This window comes from Peromyscus californicus, unplaced genomic scaffold, assembly GCF_007827085.1.
Source record: "Peromyscus californicus insignis strain IS unplaced genomic scaffold, ASM782708v3 Scaffold_7__1_contigs__length_154581171, whole genome shotgun sequence".
In the NCBI taxonomy this organism is placed as follows: domain Eukaryota; kingdom Metazoa; phylum Chordata; class Mammalia; order Rodentia; family Cricetidae; genus Peromyscus; species Peromyscus californicus.
In genome coordinates, this window is record NW_026294595.1 from 147,335,182 (window position 1) to 147,355,622 (window position 20,441).

General features: G+C 46.7%; 1 protein-coding gene and 1 long non-coding RNA gene across 3 annotated transcripts in view; one reads left to right on the plus strand and one right to left on the minus strand.

Annotated features, from left to right (window-relative positions):
* Nucleotides 1–1,375: 1,375 nt before the first annotated feature.
* On the plus strand, nucleotides 1,376–4,285 carry Mc3r (melanocortin 3 receptor). The gene has a single exon (XM_052725017.1). The coding sequence runs from the start codon at nucleotides 1,642–1,644 to the stop codon at nucleotides 2,935–2,937; it is 1,296 nt and encodes a 431-aa protein (XP_052580977.1). The 5' UTR covers nucleotides 1,376–1,641; the 3' UTR covers nucleotides 2,938–4,285.
* Nucleotides 4,286–19,304: 15,019 nt separating this feature from the next.
* The window catches only part of LOC128100523 (uncharacterized), a 97,237-nt gene continuing 96,100 nt past the window's right edge, over nucleotides 19,305–20,441 (minus strand). For both annotated transcript variants that reach the window (XR_008214821.1, XR_008214822.1), the window contains exon 5: nucleotides 19,305–20,009. This is a non-coding gene — a long non-coding RNA (uncharacterized LOC128100523). The remainder of the gene's footprint in view (nucleotides 20,010–20,441) is intronic.

Sequence of the window (20,441 nt, forward strand, 5' to 3'; positions counted from 1 at the left end):
TCACTAAATTGCCCAGGTTAGCCTTGAATTCACTCTAGCTCAAGCAGGACCTGAACTCAAAACACTCCTGCCTAAGCTTCCTGGTGTCAAAACAAAATATAACTCTCACCTCAAAGGGAATAAGAGGTAGTTTATTCTGGAGCCAAATATAAGTAACCACAGCTGGTGAATATGGAGTTGGCCTGCCCCAAGTAACAGGTTCCAGTGTGTAAATGTTTTCCTGGAGTTTTTATAGATACAAAATAAAAGAAAGTAATAAATCCAGGGTTTTTTTTTTTCAAATCTATTAGTGGGGATGGCTTGTAGGCAGGATACAGAAAAGTGGGGGATTTCTTGCTCTGGGTTTCTAGTGCTGTGTGATAAGATGCTTCCCTTTGGAGTGGGTAAAACTAGCAATCTGCTAATTTAATACATTCCCAAATTCCACGTGTTCGGTGATAGCCACAGGACACTACATCACACACAGAGTTGGGCATTAAATATAGCCAAAGTATAAATATAGCCGAAGTCAGGCTGGGAGATGTGGCTCAGGAGTTAGAGTGCCTACCTAACAAGCATAAAGCCCATGGTTCAATCCCCAGCACCACAGACACAAAGGTGTGGTGGCACATGCCTGTAATCCCTGCAGTCAGGAGACAAAGACCGGAAGATCGGAAGTTTAGGCTTATCCTTGGCTACATAGTGAGTTCAAAGTCAGCCTGGTATCCATGAGACCCTTTCTCCAAAACATATAGTAACCCAACTATATGAATCTGCACATTCCAACTCTCCACAAGCAGGAAACTTCTGCTCACATCAGCCTACATCAGGTGTTTATGTATCTTAGAAAGGAGAAATGACCAATCCCCCCCTTCACCCCCACCCCTCACACACATACATACACTCGCCAAACTTCAGAAATCACACCCTGACCAATCAGAAGCCATCAACATTGGAGCAAGACATGCCCCTCTCATAGCAAAACAATTGAGACTCCTTGAAGGACCCAGGGAATTGTTGGCATGTTTTAGTAATAAACTATTTTTAAATTGAGGCATGCATAGTGTGTCTTAGACATACTACATTGTACATTTAATGAACTATTAGTACAGATGTGTTTTTTAATATGTTCTTGGAAATAAACAAAAAATTGGTGTAACTCGAATCGTTGTATTACTTGCTTAACTGAGGAGTTCCTGAGTGAAGCCTGGAATATTGCCAACGTGTGTGCAATTCTCTGATTTCTCGTTTTCCACCCCAGACTCTGGTTGGGGGGGGGGGGTTGCGAGGCTGGGACAGCACCTCTCTTGCTTCCTTTTGTATCCCTTCCATCCAATGCAGACCTGACACACAGCAGTTTTGTTTTTCGAAGACCAAACCAACCCCCAAACGCACTCACAGAGGAATGAATGTGGTTCCCTCTTTACCTGGCAGATCGGAACTATTCCAGCAGGAGCGCAGGTGAAAAGTCCGGCCTGCAGAGGGTGCCAGTCTGCTTCCACATCTCCCCAGTGGAACCCAGAGCCCAGACCTGCTGTCAGTCAGACTGTGCCAGCTGCTCAGTGGTCATTTTGCTGCGCTGGAGATGAAGTAGGAGTTCCGATGCATAAAATCCGAGTGCTCTCCCTTCTCTAGCGTCAAGTCCCACATCCCTACCTTGCTATGAGTACAGCTGTAACTGTAGCAACCGGTGTCGGGTGGGGATGTGAGAGAGCCCAGCAGAGAGAGAAGGTCGGAGGCAGGCTGATCAGAGTCTGTACTGATTGTGGGAGACGCAGGGAAAGTTCTTTCTGTGCCTCCAGTCTCTCTCTCTCTCTCTCTCTCTCTCTCTCTCTCTCTCTCTCTCTCTCTCTCTCTCTCTCTCTCAAGAAACAAAAGTCTAGACTGGACAGCATCCACAGGAGAAACACCTCGAAGGAGAGGGTTTTCCAGCAGCTTGCTCAGGACCCTCGGGAGCCGCAGCTGGGACTCACCCCTCTGTTAGCCATGAATTCTTCGTGCTGCCTGTTCTCTGCTTATCCGATGCTGCCTAACCTCTCAGAGCACCCTGCAGCCCCTTCTGCCAGCAACCGGAGTGGCAGCGGGTTCTGCGAGCAGGTCTTCATCAAGCCCGAGGTCTTCCTGGCGCTGGGCATCGTCAGCCTGATGGAAAACATCCTGGTGATCCTGGCTGTGGTCAGGAATGGCAACCTACACTCCCCCATGTACTTCTTTCTCTGTAGCCTGGCTGCAGCTGACATGCTGGTGAGCGTGTCCAACTCCCTAGAGACCATCATGATCGCCATTATCAACAGCGACTCCCTGACCTTGGAGGACCAATTCATCCAGCACATGGACAACATCTTCGACTCTATGATCTGCATCTCCCTGGTGGCCTCCATCTGCAACCTCCTGGCCATCGCTGTGGACAGGTATGTTACCATCTTCTATGCCCTTCGCTACCACAGCATCATGACAGTAAGGAAGGCCCTCACCTTGATCGTGGCCATCTGGGTCTGCTGTGGCATCTGCGGTGTGATGTTCATCATCTACTCCGAGAGCAAGATGGTCATCGTGTGCCTCATCACTATGTTCTTCGCCATGGTGCTTCTCATGGGCACCCTGTACATCCACATGTTCCTCTTTGCCAGGCTACATGTCCAGCGCATCGCTGCGTTGCCACCGGCTCATGGGGTGGCCCCACAGCAGCACTCGTGCATGAAGGGGGCTGTCACCATCACCATCCTGCTGGGGGTGTTCATCTTCTGCTGGGCACCTTTCTTCCTACACCTGGTCCTCATCATCACCTGCCCGACCAACCCTTACTGTATCTGCTATACGGCACATTTCAACACCTACCTGGTCCTCATCATGTGCAACTCTGTCATTGACCCCCTCATCTACGCCTTCCGCAGTCTGGAGCTGCGCAACACATTCAAGGAGATTCTCTGTGGCTGCAATGGCATGAACTTGGGCTAGGGTACCGGTGGAGGTGCTCCATAGCTAGCCAAGGGGCCTTGAGACAAAACTCTCAGAAAAGACATGCAGAATGTTAACAGCCATGGCTGTGCTTGGCTTCATCTTTAAGCTGGTGACCCTTTGCAAAGGGAAGATGGCATCGAATGGCTGTCTGTGAAGATCTGCGTGTGGGTAAGTTGGAGTCTGATCTCCCACATGGTCCCTGGAAGAAACAGCGAAGGCTGCACTGGGTGTCGTCTGTGCTCATTGCTGGGCACCCAGGGTTCATGATTCCTGCCTGCTCCTCTGCTTTGTACCAGTAACTGTGCTTCAAGCCAGCCATACAGGAGGGCTCTTGTGAACAGGATGAGCACTCAGATCTCTAGCAAGCAAACGTGCTCACGGCTACCACCTCCAGCTATATGGAGAGCTCTGCACACAAACTGTGAGAGACTGAGTTTCCATTCATGTGGTTAAGACTGTGTAAACACAATGTGATGCTCATTTCTCCCTTCCAGCACTCACATCCTTGCCAGCCTTCCCCTACCCTTACAAAAAGAAAATAGCATGCCAGCCTTCTCCTACCCCTGCATAAAAGAAAATAGCGTGCCAGCCTTCTCCTACCCTTACAAAAAGAAAATAGCATGGAGATGTGACCCCCTTCTTTCTGAGTTATTGTCAGGGTTGTCACAATTGTTGGGGTTTCGTTCATTAAATCTAAGCCTCAAAACCTAATAAATCAAAGTGCTATTGGGGCCAGTGAGAGGTCCTTTGCATCCTTGGACTTTGCTACCTAGTCATTTCAAGGTAGATGTTACTCAAAAAAAAAAGTCTCTACTGTTGCTTCCCTGATTGCAGGAGGTTGTGCATTTCACTAGAAACCACTTTGTTGTCATTGATGATGACTTGAGAGCTGGGTCTGCCTCCAGATCTCTTCCTTCCTGACTCCCAAGCTCCTTTCCCCTCTCCTGGTAACTGTGTCTATCAAGTGGTTATTTCAACATTGTCTATGAGAGAGGCTGTGTTTCAACTCTTGCTCTTTTGCTAGACATGCTGTTAAAGTCCAGTGACCCTGTTGGCAGCATCTGCACCTTGTCACATAAAGTAGTCACTCCCACCACCACAGGCTGAGATCTACAGGCATTCTGTACATCACTGTGTGCTGCTGACAACTGCCAGATCCCTTCATGCCCTAGACAACTTCAGCTAGCGCCCTCCCCTCTGTCTGTGTTTTCCTGCTCTTGAATATATGGGGTGGAGGGCCCGTGCTTGAATTGTTCCTGCTAACGTGATAGTAAACATCATTTGTTTCTTGCTTTGATTGTGACGCTTGGAGATAATAAAGGCTTCGGCTTCTGTGACCACTAAACACGTGTGATGTTGTGGTGTGGCCTCGGGTCATGCTGTGCCTCCCGCACACGGATACAGGACAGGATCTAAGTATACGGTATTAAAACGGTGTTGAGGGCTGGGGAGATGGTTTGGTAGTTAAGAGCACCGGCTGCTTTTGGCTGAGCACCTACGTGGTAGCTCACAGACATCTGTAACTCCAGTTCCAGACCTGACGCTCTCTTCCAGCCTCTGAGGACACTGTATGCATGTGGTGCACAGACATGCATTCGGGCAAAAGACCTATGCACATAAAATAAGAACAAATAAATCTTAACATTAGTGAGATGGCTAGTGTTTCCTAGTTCAAGCCCTTTTAGCCAAACCACAAAGCTCTCCTCCCATCGGGTTTCCCAAATTACCAGGCTCCCGATTCTTCAGCCACTGTCGGTTCCTGCAAAATCAAAAATCGAAACTATAGGACCAGCTAAAGGAATTGCAATGTCCTTGCTCTGTGTAAACAAGATGAAAATCACTAACTTCTCCTGTTTTCGTGTCGTTTTTCACATTGTTTCATCTCTGCCTGTCAGCAAGCCCTCAAGTAGTGTCGTTTGGGGTGTGAACAGTGCAGTCCTTTGGGATTGAAATGATGGGGAGGATGTGGGGTGAATCCAGCTGTGGTGTGTCCTGTGTCCTGGTGATGACATCTTTTGGCACTAACACGTTCCTGTCAACAGATTTCCACAATCAAATGGGACCTAGTTCTCACTGTGAGCATCAGTTTGGGGGGTACATTCAGATAAGAGCGCTCCAAGAATCCCCCAGCCTCTTCCTCAGGTGTTTACTGGTTCTGTAGGTCCGAGCAGGGTCCTGAGAGAGGACTCTGCTGGGTCTGACTCCCCCCGGGATTTAGCTGCTGGTCAGAGGACCATATTTTCAGTAGACTGGGTACAGAGGTCTTCATAGAGTGCTGACCTGTGCCAGGAGCTGGGAAAGAGCTCTCTAGTCACTCGCAGCCCGGACCCTTGCAACACCCTACAAGACAGACGCTGTGACTGTATTACAGATGAGATCTCTGAAATGCAGGTTAAGGGGGTTTCTGGGGGAACTCAGCCGACAAGTGCAGACAGAGAGAGTCTACCTCAGGCTGTGCAGTCCGCAGCCCTCATCAACCCTCTCGAGGTTTCAGTGTGGAATGTCTCCCACAGCTCGTGTGTTTAGACACTCGGTCCCCAGTTGCTAGTTACTATTCTGGAAGGTTGCCTTAACATTGGGTGTCTCAAATTAGGGCCTAGCTGGAGGAAGTAATTTGGAAGCCCAGCCCGAATTCCTGTCTGTGCTTTGCTTCCTGACTGTGGAAGACACATGGCTAGCTACCTCAGACACCTGACTCTCCCACCATGATGGATCCTATGCCCTCTAACTAGGGGGCACAACGACCCCCATCTCTTATGCTGTCTTTGGCCAGTTATTTGCTCACAGCAATGAAAAAAGCAACTACTGTGTGAGCCACAGTACCCTCCTGGAGGGGAGGCTGGGTTAGACCTGAATGGCATTAAAGGTGTGCACTTCCACTGAAGAAGTCTCGAATGCTTGTCCCCACCACTTTCTGAAAGCTCGATGAGTTTCCAGAAAGATAAGTTAGGATAAAGGGGTACAATTAGTTACTTACTTAGTAAAATTTTCCAAAAGTGTATGTGGCCTCACGGAGCACAGAAGCGGTGGGTCGGAGTCTATGCGAGCTTTCACTGACCTCCTTTCCTCAGGAAAACAATCCTGGAAGTTTGGGGTGCTGCTGGCCCCTGTCTCCTTCTACAATTCATCTCAGATCTGGGTTTATGAGGGAACCCATGGAATGCTGGGACTCAGGTAGGAAGATGCATCATCTCCCTCCATTTAGAGCACTGACCCATGGCAGGACCCAGCCAGGCTGCTGCCTGAACCAAGGAAGATGCACATATATAAATATTGGAAGTGGTGTGCGTAATTTTCTTTGTGGGGCCACCCACACAGTAACCACTAAGGATGGATTGTGGCTTCCTCCTAATGTGCAATTTTAAAACAATCTTTTCCGTTTTTTTCTGTTGAACTGAAGTTAAAGTAAATGACTTTTAGTGAATGCTAATCAAGAGGAGCCCTGAAGGTAAGGACTATCACATTCTAGTTCAGGTAATTGAGGTAATAGACAACGGCTTTCCTTTGGTGCCAGGGAGGTATCTCCCTCCTCTTCTTCTCCCTCCTCCCCCTCCCTCCCCCTCCATCCTTCCTCCTTCCCTCCAACAAGAGGCAATGAAAGTCCTTAACTTCAGGAAATCAAAGTACACCATGATTATAATTCTTTAATTAACTATTATCTCTCAAATTTAAGCTTGATCTTTTGAGGTCAGATTTAATGTCTTTCTATAAAGCTTCAGGTTTCAGCCTCTTTGGCTGGAGCCATTCACACTCACACTGGCCTCCTCTAAAATCTATTCTCCACATGGCAACAATTGTTTAAAGCAGAAGGCAGGAGACAGTGAGGGCTTGTTCAAAGCTCTGCAGGGTTTCCCACGGCATCTTAGAAAAATCTGTTCTTCCCCTGAACTAGGGAATTCTAACAGTTTTGTGTCTGTGGCTCCTTAGCTAGTGTATTCTTCCTCCTCCTTGTTCCCTAGACTCAGATCCTCCATGCCTCAGACCTCTGCTGCTGAGGTTCCTTCTGCCTGAACTCTCTTATCCAGATCCACCTGTGTTCAGGTCTTTCTTATCACTCAGTCCTCACCAAGGCCTTGGAAATGCCTTCTCTGCTGAATCTCTCGAAACAAGACCCAGCCATTTCCACCTCACTGTTCCATCACCCATTGTCTCCCCACTGACTCTCCATATGTCCTATCACTGGGGTACCCATCCTCACTGACTCACTATATGTCCTATTGCTGATGTACATTTTTGTTTATTTGATTCCCACCAGTGTCTTCCACTAAAAAGCAATGTGGGGTGGATAAAACCAGTCAATTAAGAAAGTGGTCATTGGCCAGGCAGTGGTGGCACACACCTTTAATCCCAGCACTCGGGAGGCAGAGCCAGATGGATCTCTGTGAGTCTGAGGCCAGCCTGGTCTACAGAGCAAGATCCAGGACAGAGAACAAAACTACACAGAGAAACCTTGTCTCTAAAAAAACCAAAACAGAAAGAAAGAAATTGGTCATCAATGGTGATGCCCAGGCTGCTGCCAAAGACCATTTCTGGGCCTGTGTTGGTTCAGACAACCACAGTTTGTGTTGATGTCCATGGCCCATGTTGCCACCAAGGACCACATGGATGTCAAAGGTCTGGGCCACCACCGCGGGGCATGTTAGTGTCTAAGGGTTGTGCAGCTGCTGGGGCCATACAGATCTGAGTGGCCTGTGCTGCCACCCTGGGCCATGGTGTCATCTGGGCCTGGGCTGCTGCCAAGGATCATGTCTGGATCCATGGCCCTGCTGCATCCATGGTCTGTGGTGAGCTCTGTGGCTCCTGTTACCACTGAAGGCAGTGAGAACAGAGCTATACAGAGTTGGCCCTGTCCCTCACTGGCTGCAGCACTTGGGAGAGCGGGCCCTGCACCACACCTGAGCAACACAATAGACCTGACCCTGTTGATGGGGGTGCAGGTCAGCCGGTCATGAAAGTATGAGAATGGGAGAGCTAGCCCCACTACCTGACTGTCATGTGTGACCAAGGGAGAGATAACCCCCTCACCCCTCACCACCGACTGCAGGCAGGAAAGCTGGTCCCAGGGTCACAAGAGTGGTTGAGGGTTTCATTTTAAATTGTATTTTATTTTGGAGGAGAGGGTGCAAGAGCAGAGGGCAGATATGAAGAGGTGGGGAGATGAATGGGATCAGGATGCATGATGTGAAATCAGCAAAGAATCAATTTTTTAAAAAAGAATAAGAAAAGAAAACGGTCCTCAAAATGAGTGACTAGTGTTCAAGCCTAGCATGGTGGCGCACACCTTTTGTCCCAGCATTTGGAGGCAGAAGCAGGCAGATCTCTGGATTCCAGGTTAGTCTGGTCTACATAGTGAGACCCTATCTCAAACAAGCAAAGTACATGTCCAAGTCCCTCCAACCAAGACACTGTAATCTACTGGGGATCCCCATGCTTTGGTGAGTACATTAGTTATTTCTGCTCACTAACCAGCCAATCTAAACAAATTGGCATGTTCCAAATTAAAGTGTCTCTAGAAACAAAATGGAGAGTAACTGAAGAGGACACCCAAGATTGCCTTTACACACACACACACACACACACACACACACACACACACACACACACTTGTCTAGACCTGGGAGAGATGTGTTCAAGACATCTAGCCTTGTGACTGGCATGCTCTTATTGATCCTGGTCAATCTTTGGAGCAGCTGCAGGGAATCTTGGCACTGCATCCTACCAGGGTTTCTCAGCCTCAGCACCACAGGCATCAGTCTGGAGCCATATCCTTCTCTGCATCCTGTGCAAGGCAAGGAATGGAGCAGCAGCTCTGGCCTCTGCTCCCAAGGTGCCAGGAGCACTGTGAGGTTATGGCATTTGACAGTAATGGCTCCAGACACTGCCAAATGCCCCTGGAGGGCAAGGTCACCCCAGGTGAGAGCCACTGCCTGAATCTTTCTCTTATCTGTTCTTTTCACAGTGATGTCAGATAGAGATTACCTCACATGGGGGTCTAGTTCTGTGCATGCTGTCAAGGCAACATGTGTGAATGTTAGCCGCTGCCCCTGGAAAAGAGTTGCTGTGTTTGATTAGATAATCCAGTAGTTTAAGAGGACAGTGACATGATGCTGGTTGTGTCACTTTGACACAGCAACTGTACTCTGCCACCTAGGGTGGGTTGAAGGGTCTTGGTAAAGCTCTCTAGGCCTTGCAGGCTTTTCTGCCAGGGTACTTAGCCACTGAATTTGTCTGTTAACTTATTTCCCAGGCTCTGAAATAAACTAGGAAGATCCTGATTGGTAAGAGAACCCCAAATTCAACAATGTAAGCAGCAAACACCTCAATTCCCAAATTCCCCTTTGGAATTGGGTTTCCAGTCTCCAAACTCAGACCCTTGTTTGAGTCCTGTGTCTTCCACCTGCTGCATGACAACAATCTGAAGTTCACTTATTGGTTAAATTCTTTTTGCAGCTATGGTTCAAGACTAGCTTTAAAGAAAAAAGAAGGAAAGGACTGGGGTATTGCTCAGTGGCAAAGCACCTGTTTAACACGTGCAAAGCTCTGCATTCCATTTCCAGCACACGAAAAAAAAATCCAAGTAAGGCTAGGGTTAAGTACTTGCTACAGAAGAATGAGGACTTGAGTTCAACTTTCCAGAACCAACATACAAAGGCTGCAGTGGTGGCATTCGATTATAATCTCAGTGATGAGGAGATGAAGACAGGAGGGTCCTTGAGGTTTGCAATCCAGTCAGTCTGACTGAAACAGCAAGCCCCAAGGCAGGGAGAGACCCCACCACAAAAACCAAAGTGCACCATGACTGGGAAACAACAACCAAGATTGATCTCTGGTCTCTATGTTCACCGGCGCGCGCGCGCGCACACACACACACACACACACACACACACACACACACACACACACACGCCGAATCTGTTAAAAAACAAACCTTTTCTTAACAAACTTCCATCACTGACTCATCCACAGGAATTCTCTTCTGTGGCATGTTAAGTCAAGAATACCAGCTTCATGTGAGTCGGGGTCTCTAAGGAGACCTGGGAGTGTTGCAGGTAACAGCATGCATCCCTTAGCTTCTGCTGATAGGGAAGTCTTTGTTCTCATCTGACCTAGTTGTCTATGGGAATGAGGTGATTTCTCAGGCATACTGCCTCGCTGTGCAGACTGATTGAAGTCGTCAGCCAAATCAGGCCTGGCAGTACATGTGAGAGGCTGAGATAGGAGAATCTCTGTGGGCTAGCCTAGGCTACAGAATGAGACCCTGTCAAGTGGGCCAACTGTGTCATGGACTCACTGTTACATATAGGTCATAAGGCAGTTAAGATGTGCTCTGATCATAAACAGTTTGTAATCTTTACTTGTGGCATTCTCAGAAAATTCCAGATTCATAGCTAAGAAAGAAGTGAGGTGCCGGGCGGTGGTGGCACACGCCTTTAATCCCAGCACTCGGGAGGCAAAGCAAGGTAGATCTATGTGAGTTCAAGGCCAGCCTGGGCTGCCAAGTGAGTTCCAGGAAAGGCGCAAAGCTACACAGAGAAATCCTGTCTCGAAAAAAAAAAAAAAAAAAAAAAAGTAAGGTCCAGACCAAATGTCACATACATCCTTGGCCTTTAGTGTGGTTCAGTACTATTTCAACATACTTATTTGAAGTAGAGCATGGTGGTTTGTACCTGTAATCCCAGCACCTGGGAGATGGAGGAAGGAGGATTACTCCAAACTGAGGCCAGCCTAGGCTAGACTGGAACCTCGCCTCATAAAAACTAACAGAAGGGGGGGCTGGAGAGATGGCTCAGTGGTTAAGAGCACTGACTGTTCTTCCAGAGGTCCTGAGTTCAACTCTCAGCAACCACATGGAGGCTCTCAACCATCTCTGGCGCTGTAGCAGGAGGCATGTGGGGCTGCTTGTTCACATCTCAGCAGATCAGGAAGCAGAAAGACAGGAAGTGGAACCAGGCTCTCACCCTAGCAATTCACTTCCTCCAGCTAGGTCCCACCTCCAACAGGTTCTACAACCTTCCAAGTCAGCACCATCAGCTAGGGCTCAAGTGTCCAAACATCATAAGTCCATGGAGAGCATCTCACCACATTCACACCATAGTGGAGTAGGAGAGGTTCAGTATCCATCAACTTCCTTCCCTCTCCCTATGAACATTCCACACTAGAAGTGTGCTGAAGAGGAGGGTGGATCCCTCTTCTTCCTTCTAAGGCTGCCCCTTTACATGGCAGACTCAGAGCAGACTAAGGACCGGTGCATGAGCAGGTGAGATCTCGAGTCTGCCTGTTTAATTCCTTCAGATAGATAAAGAATGGTGTGCAGAGCCTGCCATAAAGTTTGGAGAGAATTCAACACAGGCCCTGCCTCTCATTGCCTCTCCCCAGCATGGGGCCATTTCTGTCTCTTCACCAAGACAATATTCGGTGAGATATTTCAAATATGTGATCCTAGGGAGATCCTTTCCCTTAGCACTTTGCCTAGCACCTATTAGCTCACTTCACTAGTCCTTACTTCCAAACTCATTAAAAGCCATGGGTCACAAGCTGGAGATACCTCAGTCCCGTAAAGTACCCAGCTTGTAAGCAGTAGGACCTGAGTTCAATCCCTGGAACCTTGGGCATGGTGGTGTATGCTTATAACCACAGTGCTGGAGAGGTGGGGATGGTGGAGCCTTGTGCTTGCTAGCCAGCTAGGCTACACACACACACACACACACACACACACACACACACACACACACACACACACACACACCAGTTACCTTATTACATTCAGTGCACACCCCTTAGGGCTTCTCAAACATTAGTGCTGCAGCCCCTGGGACCTCGCTGAAATGCAGACTCTGATACCAGTACTGACGCCAGGCCTGGCACTCTGCATTTCTAACAAGCAATGGCTGAGCAATGATGCTCTAGACTGAGACCCACACTTGGCCCAGAAAGGCCTCCTTTGTCAGAGAGAGGAGTGCAAGATGGACAATTTCTCATAGCTGAAAATCAATCACAGTGAAGGTGGCCTTCCTTGCAAAGCAAATGTATTGACTGGGTTTCTCCCTCGAGGCCAAAGGAAATGCCCCGGGAAGTCCAAAGGGTTGTAATTAAATGAAATTGTTTTGAGCTGTCCTTTGGGGAAATTATCTTCATCATCTTTTGGCAGCATCTGTCTGCGTGGTATCAGCTTGCCTGAGGTAAAGCGAAGCAAATGGGTTACCGGCATTTGAGACATGGATGTGAATCACCAGCAAACAGTCCATCATCCTCTGAGTCATTCATTCTAGATGACTCCAACAGTTATTTAAAAAACTGTCGGAAAGCTCCAGAAAGGTGAAAACAGGCCAGCCGGCAGAAGGCCTGGTACAAGAAGGAAAAATCTACAAAGATGAGGCAGTTTGTGCCCATGAGAAACCACACTCACCATCTTTCTCTTAATAGACCCCCAACCCACCCACACCACCCTTGCCAAAAAGTCCAGGCATCGCACCACTGAAATCCCAGCATTTGGGAGGCGGAGCGAGGGCAGCAGGCTCAAGATTATCCTCAGCTACATACCAAGTTTAAGGGCAGTCTGGGCTACATGAGACCCTTTATAGATTTGGGGGAAAAACCCACACAAATTATGTGGGATGTTCTAAAGCCAGTTTGAAAAAAAAAATAAGAGTTCTCCCCACATGCTGAGGAATAAGAGGTAGCATGTCGTGTTCATTCTTTTCTTTGGTCAAATTCTGACAGCTTCAATTTATCTGAGACTGAGTCAAGAGCTTGTCAGGTGAAGAGAGATATTTAAGCAGTCTACATCTAAAGAATGGGCACAGTCACCCAGCACTTTCTGTGGATCCTGAGATGCCTTTCTCTCCTTTGGCTTCTTCCTGAAGCAAGTCCTGTGCCCAGGTTGCCACTCCTGCCCACTCCCACCCACTCCCTGACTCCTCCAACCCTGCATGCTTGGTTCCCAGCTGGTTGTAGAGCCTGGCTGGAGGAAGGCTTCAAGAGGAAGAGCCCTGCCCCACTTCCGGTCCTTCCTCTCCTCTCTCCCTCTCTCTTTTGCCTGACACACCCTGTGGCATTGTATTCCCCCAAATATTGTGCATGCTAATAAGCTTATCTGGGGTCAGAGACAGAACAGCCACAATATTAAACATAAAGGATAGACAGTGGTAGCACACGCCTTTAATCCTAGCATTCTAGAGGCAGAAATCCATGTGTTCAAGGATACGGCCAGGCATGGTGACTCATCACGCCTTTAATCCCAGAAAGCAAGCCTTTAATCCCAGGGAGTGGTGGTAGAAAGCAGAAAGGTTTATAAGGCGTGAGGACCAGAAACTAGAAGCATTTGGCTGGTTAAGCATTCAGGCTTTCGAGCAGCAGTTCAGCTGAGACCCATTTTGGATGAGGGCTCAGAGGCCTCCAGTCTGAGGAAACAAGACCAGCTGAGGATCCGGCGAGGTGAGGTAGCTGTGGCTTGTTCTGTATCTCTGATCTTCTAGCTTCACCCCAATACCTGGCTCACAGGTTTGATTTTATTAATAAGACTCTCTAAGATCCCTGCTACAACAACCTTTAATTTTTCTGTATAAGCATGTCACATACTCACATAGGACTTATTTACATCAAAAAATGAATGTGCAGGTCAAAGATCAACCTTTGGGGGTTGCTTTTCTCCTTCCACCTTTACCTGAGATCCAGGGATCAAACCTAGTTAGCCGGGCTTGCACGACTGCCTTGCACCCTAAAAGCTGAAAGAGCCTTGGGAGAGCCAGCAAAAACGCTGCCTCTCCCACCATCTTGTCATGGAATGCCCCTTACCTCACATGACAGCCTAAAAGGAACTTCAAAGGAGAAAGAATGTCTATGTGGCATTTTTTCTTATTTTGCTAGAAAAATGAGCCTCTTTTTTCTTTCAGTATACCCTTTGTTCAAGAAGTACCAATTGGCAGTGTTATTCACAACATCTGCGGCATCAGTGTGCTGGGTTTTTGTGGCATTACATGTAGTTCCAACAACAGCCTTACAAGGGTGGATTTAATCTTCCTGTTTGGCAAAGAAAAACAAGGCTCAGAATGGCACATGAACCTCTCAGGCCTGAATGTGTTGCTCTTTGTCAAAGCTCTCAGAACACTTGGGTAGATGTATTCTAACAAGTTACTCTGGTGGGATATATTACATATAGGATATAATGTATAGGGCACATTATATATAGGACATATAATGCATAGGACATATTATATGGTGATATTTTATTTGTACTGAAATGTGATTCTATTTGTATGTTAATAAATAAAGTTGCCTGGGGGTCAGAGCTATTAGAGCCATAGCAAAAGCTGGGTGGTGGTGGTGCATGCCTTTAATCCCAGCACTTGGTAGGCAGAAGTAGGTTGATCTCTGTGTATTCAAGGATACAGCCAGCATTGGAGACACACGCCTTTAATCTCAATACCAACCATAGAAGACCTGGAGGTCTGCACAGACAGGCAGTGATGAGGCAGTCATGTGGTTGGGTTTACAACCAATGAGAAGGCAGTGTTGGAAGTCTATATAAAGACAAACACACAGGAAGTAGGTCTCTCTTGGCTGAAGAGGATCGCTGAAGCAGGAAGGGTAAGGCTCTTAGCTCTGACCTCTTGGGCTTTTATCTTTACATTGGCTCTGTGTTTCTTATTCAATAAGACGGTTGGTTACTTCTACAATATTATGTGGGGGGTATATTTTATATATATATATATATATATATAGGGGATTTGTTATATATGACATATACATAGGGCATATTATATATGATGTTATATATAGGATATATTATGTATAGGAAGTGATATATTCTATATTATAAGGAAGCATTTGTACTCCATATTGTAGAAAGGGATCTTGCATGCACATTGTGAGTAGCTCATCACATACACACTGCTAATGACTTTGTTCTCCATTAACTTTGCAGCACAAGTGGCACCTGGAAGAACACAGGACTGAGACCAGCAGATACTAACCAAGTCACCAACCCTGGGAGTGTGGAACCAGCTATATAGAGAGTGACGAGGGAGATGCACAGGAGACGGAGAGGCAAGAGGAACTAACAGCGGTCACTCTTAGGGATGAGGCTGGCCACCTAACCAGAGTGGTAATACCGAGCTCTGGAATGACTGGCTGCTTTTTGTCTCCCCCTCCTTGAATAACCTACTGGCTGGAGAAGACACATAAAGAGGATTCCTGTAGTGTGAACCTGTTGCCTTCCCAGACACTGGACCTATGAATAAAACACACTTAAAGATTCAATTCTTGTCTCTGCTCATTGGAATTGGTGGTGACAGACAGTAGGAACCTTGGTGTTATGATTATGACCTCATGATGAGGCCAGGATGGTGACAGGCTGTGATGACATTGACCATGGGAAATTATACCTGATGAGGCCTTGGTGAGAACCAAGCATGACTCCACATCCTTTAAATGCGCTAACCTACTGAATTCTGTTCATATTTAAAAATCTCTTTCCCATGCCCAAAGGTAGAAAGCGTCTATTGTGTCCTTTCACAAATAGGAAAACTGAGGTACCAACTGGCTAAGTATCCATGCCCAAACCAAACAAGCAATCAGCAGAGCACTCTTAAGGGCCATGGGTTCTAAAAGCCACCCATGGATTTACTGTAAACGGTACCGTTGTTTTCAACAGCTTTAGTTAAAAGGCTTGATTTTGAAATTAGGTTTTTTGTTTGGGTTTGGGTTTTGGCTAGGAGGTTGTTTTTTGCTTGTTTGTTTTTGGTGTTTGACTTTTACTCTTTCGTCCTCTAATGGAGGGTCCTTGGCAAATTACCTTTCTGAGCCCCGGTTTCCTCCACTGTAAAATGAGGACAATTCTACACTCTATCTACCTACACCTACCATCAGGTCATTGGGAGAACGAAAAGAGTTCAGCACCTATCAAGAGCTTGTCCCAGTGCCCAATGCACTGAAGATGTGCAATAAGTGATAGTGCTGATTAATAAGGAGGAGATCTCTGCACAGCAACCCCAGCCGACTGGGCAAGAGGAGTCCCCGGTGCAATCATAGAAAACCCACAAAATACAGAAATAAAGTAATCAACCATATCCTGACTGGATGTAAAGCCTGTTGCACAGGTAGGATTTCCCATCTGGTACTATAAACCCAGTCAAAAGTCTGTAGCTGAGGAAGTTATAGACCCTGGTGGAAAAGTTACTGATGTTATTTAGCCGAATGGGCTTCATCCCTATAAAAATCATAGAATGGAATTACATGTATTCCATGGTCTATAACCCAAAGCTGGGTTTAAATTGAGAATACCAGGCTCTGTTTCAGCTAAACCCAGGAAGTACTTAGCCAAGGAGACTAAGCTAAGTCTGAACCTCCAGTGTATTGTATATGACAGGAGTGTGGTAGGAGAGATTGCCTAGCCTGCACTCCCCAGAGTTCTTACCCTCAGCATCCCCCACCTCCCACTCACTCGCCTCATGTTTCCATATTCACTGCAAAATAACTCTGAGAAAGTAACAAACATGCTCACTACTGATTTCAGCTCTGGGGTGGCAAATTGTTTAGAGCCAAATCTTACCATTTGGTAATAACTTAATGTATGTTCCCCCATGAAGGCATGTGTCCTTCAGTGAGAGCATTAGAAGATAACACACCAATTGTATGTGTTTTACACTGTGGAGGTGTGGGATAAATGGGCTTCATCTTCTGGCAGCCTTGATGTACCTGAAATAGGGAGCCAAGTTGTTGCTTTTATGTAGAAACAGCCACATCCTCGGGTCACACAAGGTACACATGAACTCTGGCCATGGCACCGGGAGCCTGTCTGAGAGACCAGAGGCACCTTTGCACCTTAGGTGACTCAGTTAGTGAGAGAGCATCTCAAAACTTCATGTCCATCCAGAACATTCTGCGTTTGGAAGAGTCTTGAAGATGTAATTATGTTAAGAAGCTCAAGAAACATTCACTCCTTCTAAGAAAGATCCTTGGTAGAACACAGGGAGAGACAGGGGCACAGAGTCCCTCAGAAAGAGGCCAGGTGGACAAAGGGCAAGATCTGGAGCAGCGTAGTCACAAGCCAAGCACTGGGGACCACAGTAGAGGCCCGAAGAGGGAGGGTCCCTGTCCTGGAGGCTTCTAAGGGAGGGATGTCCTGCTCACACCTTGATCTCAGATTTCTGCCTCCTGATCAGTGACAGAATAAATTCCTGTTGCTTTGAGCCACCTGATTGTGGGACTTTGTCCCCACGAAACCAATGCACATGACTTAGAGGAGTGTGTATCATGACAAGTCTAGGCAAGAGAGTGGGAGATGGACAGGAGGAGTTTAAGGCAGAGGGGGTAAAGCAGGAAGTGAAATGTTAATACTGATGGTCAAACTGAGAAGACATATGTGATGGCCATTCTAGGATGTCTACTTAACTCTATCTGGAATGAACTACAGTCCAGAAATGGAGGGCACACTTGTGATCCAGATCTCAAAGCAGAAATGCACATCTTTAATCTGGGCCACAACTTCTGCTGGAAGCCTATATAAGGATGATGGAAGAAGAAAGGTTCATGTGTTCTCCTGTTTGTCCTTGCCCTGCTAGCACATCCATTCCTTCACGGGCATTGGAGCCCACTTCTTTGGGATTCCAGCATATACAGACCAGCTGAGACACCCAGCCTCATGGGACTGAGCAACTACTGGATTCTTGGACTTTTACTTCACAGCTAGCCATTGTTGGACTGCAGCATATATATATATATATATATATATATATATATATATATATATATATATATATATATAGAGAGAGAGAGAGAGAGAGAGAGAGATGTAGAGAGATATACATGGAGACATATATGGAGAAATATATATATATATATATATATATATATATATATATGGAGAGAGAGAGAGAGATTCATTTTATAAATTCTGTGACTCTAGATAACCCTGACTAATACAATATACAAATCACCTGGAAGAAAAACCACCTTTGGGCACACCTATGGAGAAATTTCAGGATTGGGTTCATCGAGGTAGGGAGTTCTACTCTCTTTCTGCCATCATTCAATGGACTGAGATCTCTGAGATCCTGGACTAAAGGGGAGAAAGTGAGCTGAGCTCCAGCATTCCTCTCTCTCTCTCTCTCTCTCTCTCTCTCTCTCTCTCTCTCTCTCTCCCTCCCTCCCTCCCTCCCTCCCTCCCTCTTTCTCTCTCTCTCTCTGATTACACACGCAATGTGACCAGCTCTCTCACCACTCCTGCCACCATGAATTCCCACCAGGATGGACTGTATCCCTCGCCAGGGTGAGCCAGAAGAAACCTTTCCTTCCTTGGTTTCTCAGGCATGTCGTCATGGCGACAAGAAACATAACTAAGGTAGCACCCAATCCAACAGCTCTCTAAACACATGTAGCCCCGCTGAGGAACCAGCACCTTTTCCCACAGTGACAGTGACCAGGGCTCACCCACTGGGGACTGTCTCTGTTGCAGGCATGTGTGAAGCCATTTGAGGAGATTTGGAAGGGTCGTGAAGCTTTCTCTCTTTGTTCTCTTCTCAACATGAAAATCATCCTTGTTATGTCAGTGCCGAGTCTTGGGCTCAGAAATCAGAGGTCTCCAGGGCCACACACCAGAAGGATGCCAAGCTGGGACTCATGGGGCTCAGCTGGAGTCTGAGCATTTCCACCGTGGCACAACAGCAGGGAGAAAGAACCTCACCCTTCATTTTAGAAAACCATCTCAGCTGGCTGTGGTCGCTCATGACTCTAATGCCAGCATTTGGAGAACTGAGGCAGGAGGATCACTGCCAGTTCAAGACTAGCCTGGGCTACATAGTGAGTTCCAGGCCAGCATGACTAAAGTTAAACCCTTAGGTGGTGAGTATTGTCCGTTTGAAAGGTTCTACAATCACCAGGAGACAAGGCTGGTCTATGAGGAATTTTCTAGATTAGGTTAACTGAGGTGGGAAAATCCAGCCTAAGTGTGGGCAGCACCATTCCTTGGGCTGAGATCCCAGTCTGAATAATAATAAGAAAATGAGCTATACATCAGTGTGCATTGCTCTCTGCCCCACCCCCAACTATGGATGCAACATGGCCAGCTGTCTCATCCTGTCCTCTGCCTTCCAGGTCTTGACGGACTGTGTCCCCATCAAAGCGAAAGCCAAAATAAACTCTCCCTCCCCCAACTTGCTTTTTCTCAGGAATTTTGTCATAGTAATGAGAAGAGCAGACCCTGTCCCAAAAAAACACCAAAAATAAAATAAAATAAAATAAAATAAAAATATAAAAAGGAGCTGGAGGGAGGGCTCAGCGGTTAAGAGTACTTGCAGAGGATGTGGCTTCATTTCCCAGCACCCACATGGTAGCTCACAACCATCCAGAATTCCAGTTCCAAGGGAGCAAACACCCTCTTCTACCTTCCAAGGGCACCAGGCATGCATGTGGTGTACAGATATACATGTAGGCAAAATATCCAAACACGAAACTAAATAAATAAATATAGAAATGTCTTTCTAAACCATCCTATCAACAATTAACAAACAAACAAATTGCCATGCATGGTGATACACACCTTTAATCCCAGCACAAGATGAATCTCTGCTTTAGGCCAGCCTGGTCTACATGGTAAGTTACAAGCCAGCCCAGGGCAACATAATTAGACCTTATCTCAAATAAAATGAATAAATTGAAAGTCTAAACCAGTTTTGAAAGAAAAACTAGTTTGCATTTTAAGAAGAACCAGCCTTCAAAATCTGATGTTTGCCTGATCCCCCAGGTCTGATGAGACAGACACCCCTTTAACGGGAAGCCTTAACATCAGGATCTGTCCGCCTCAGCGCCTCTGTGATTCGATAATGACCTGTGCTCAGTACACAAAAAATTTTAATTTAATTTAATGGAACAAGAGGTGATTGTTGCTGCCTGGGAGAAAAATCTTAATAATTATATAGTCTCCAAAATGAAAGGTCAGACTGTCCCACACTGGGAGAACTGTCGAATGAGCCATTAACCGTTTAAACAGGTAAGTTCTGCCTTCTGTGTTTTGACTGACTTCTGAGGCTTCTCTGAATTCCCGTGCCTTCCCCTCCAGAATGCCGACTTCTCTGCAAGAGAACAAACACAAAAACAAAAGTACTTGATAGGTGCATACATGGATGGACAAGTCTGCTATGCACCTGATAGGTACACACATGGATGGGCAGTCCTGCCATATATGCACTTGATAGGTATACACACGGATGAACAAGCCTGCCATGCACTTGATAGGTACAAACCTTGTTGGGCAGGCCTGCCAGAGCAGAGGACAGAGTCTGAGACATGCTGTCCTTTGTCATTTGAAATCCAAAGCTCTTGTCACCTTGTCAAATACTTAATGACACCTACCCTAAGGAACTCACATTGATCTTAGAGAATCAAGGCTCCTCTAGGTATCCTCTGGTGTGTACAGGAGGCAATTTGGGAACATCTGGGGTCTCATTTTGCACATTCTCAGTTTTGGAGTTTATTATGAAATCCTTTACAGGAATCCTGCCTTC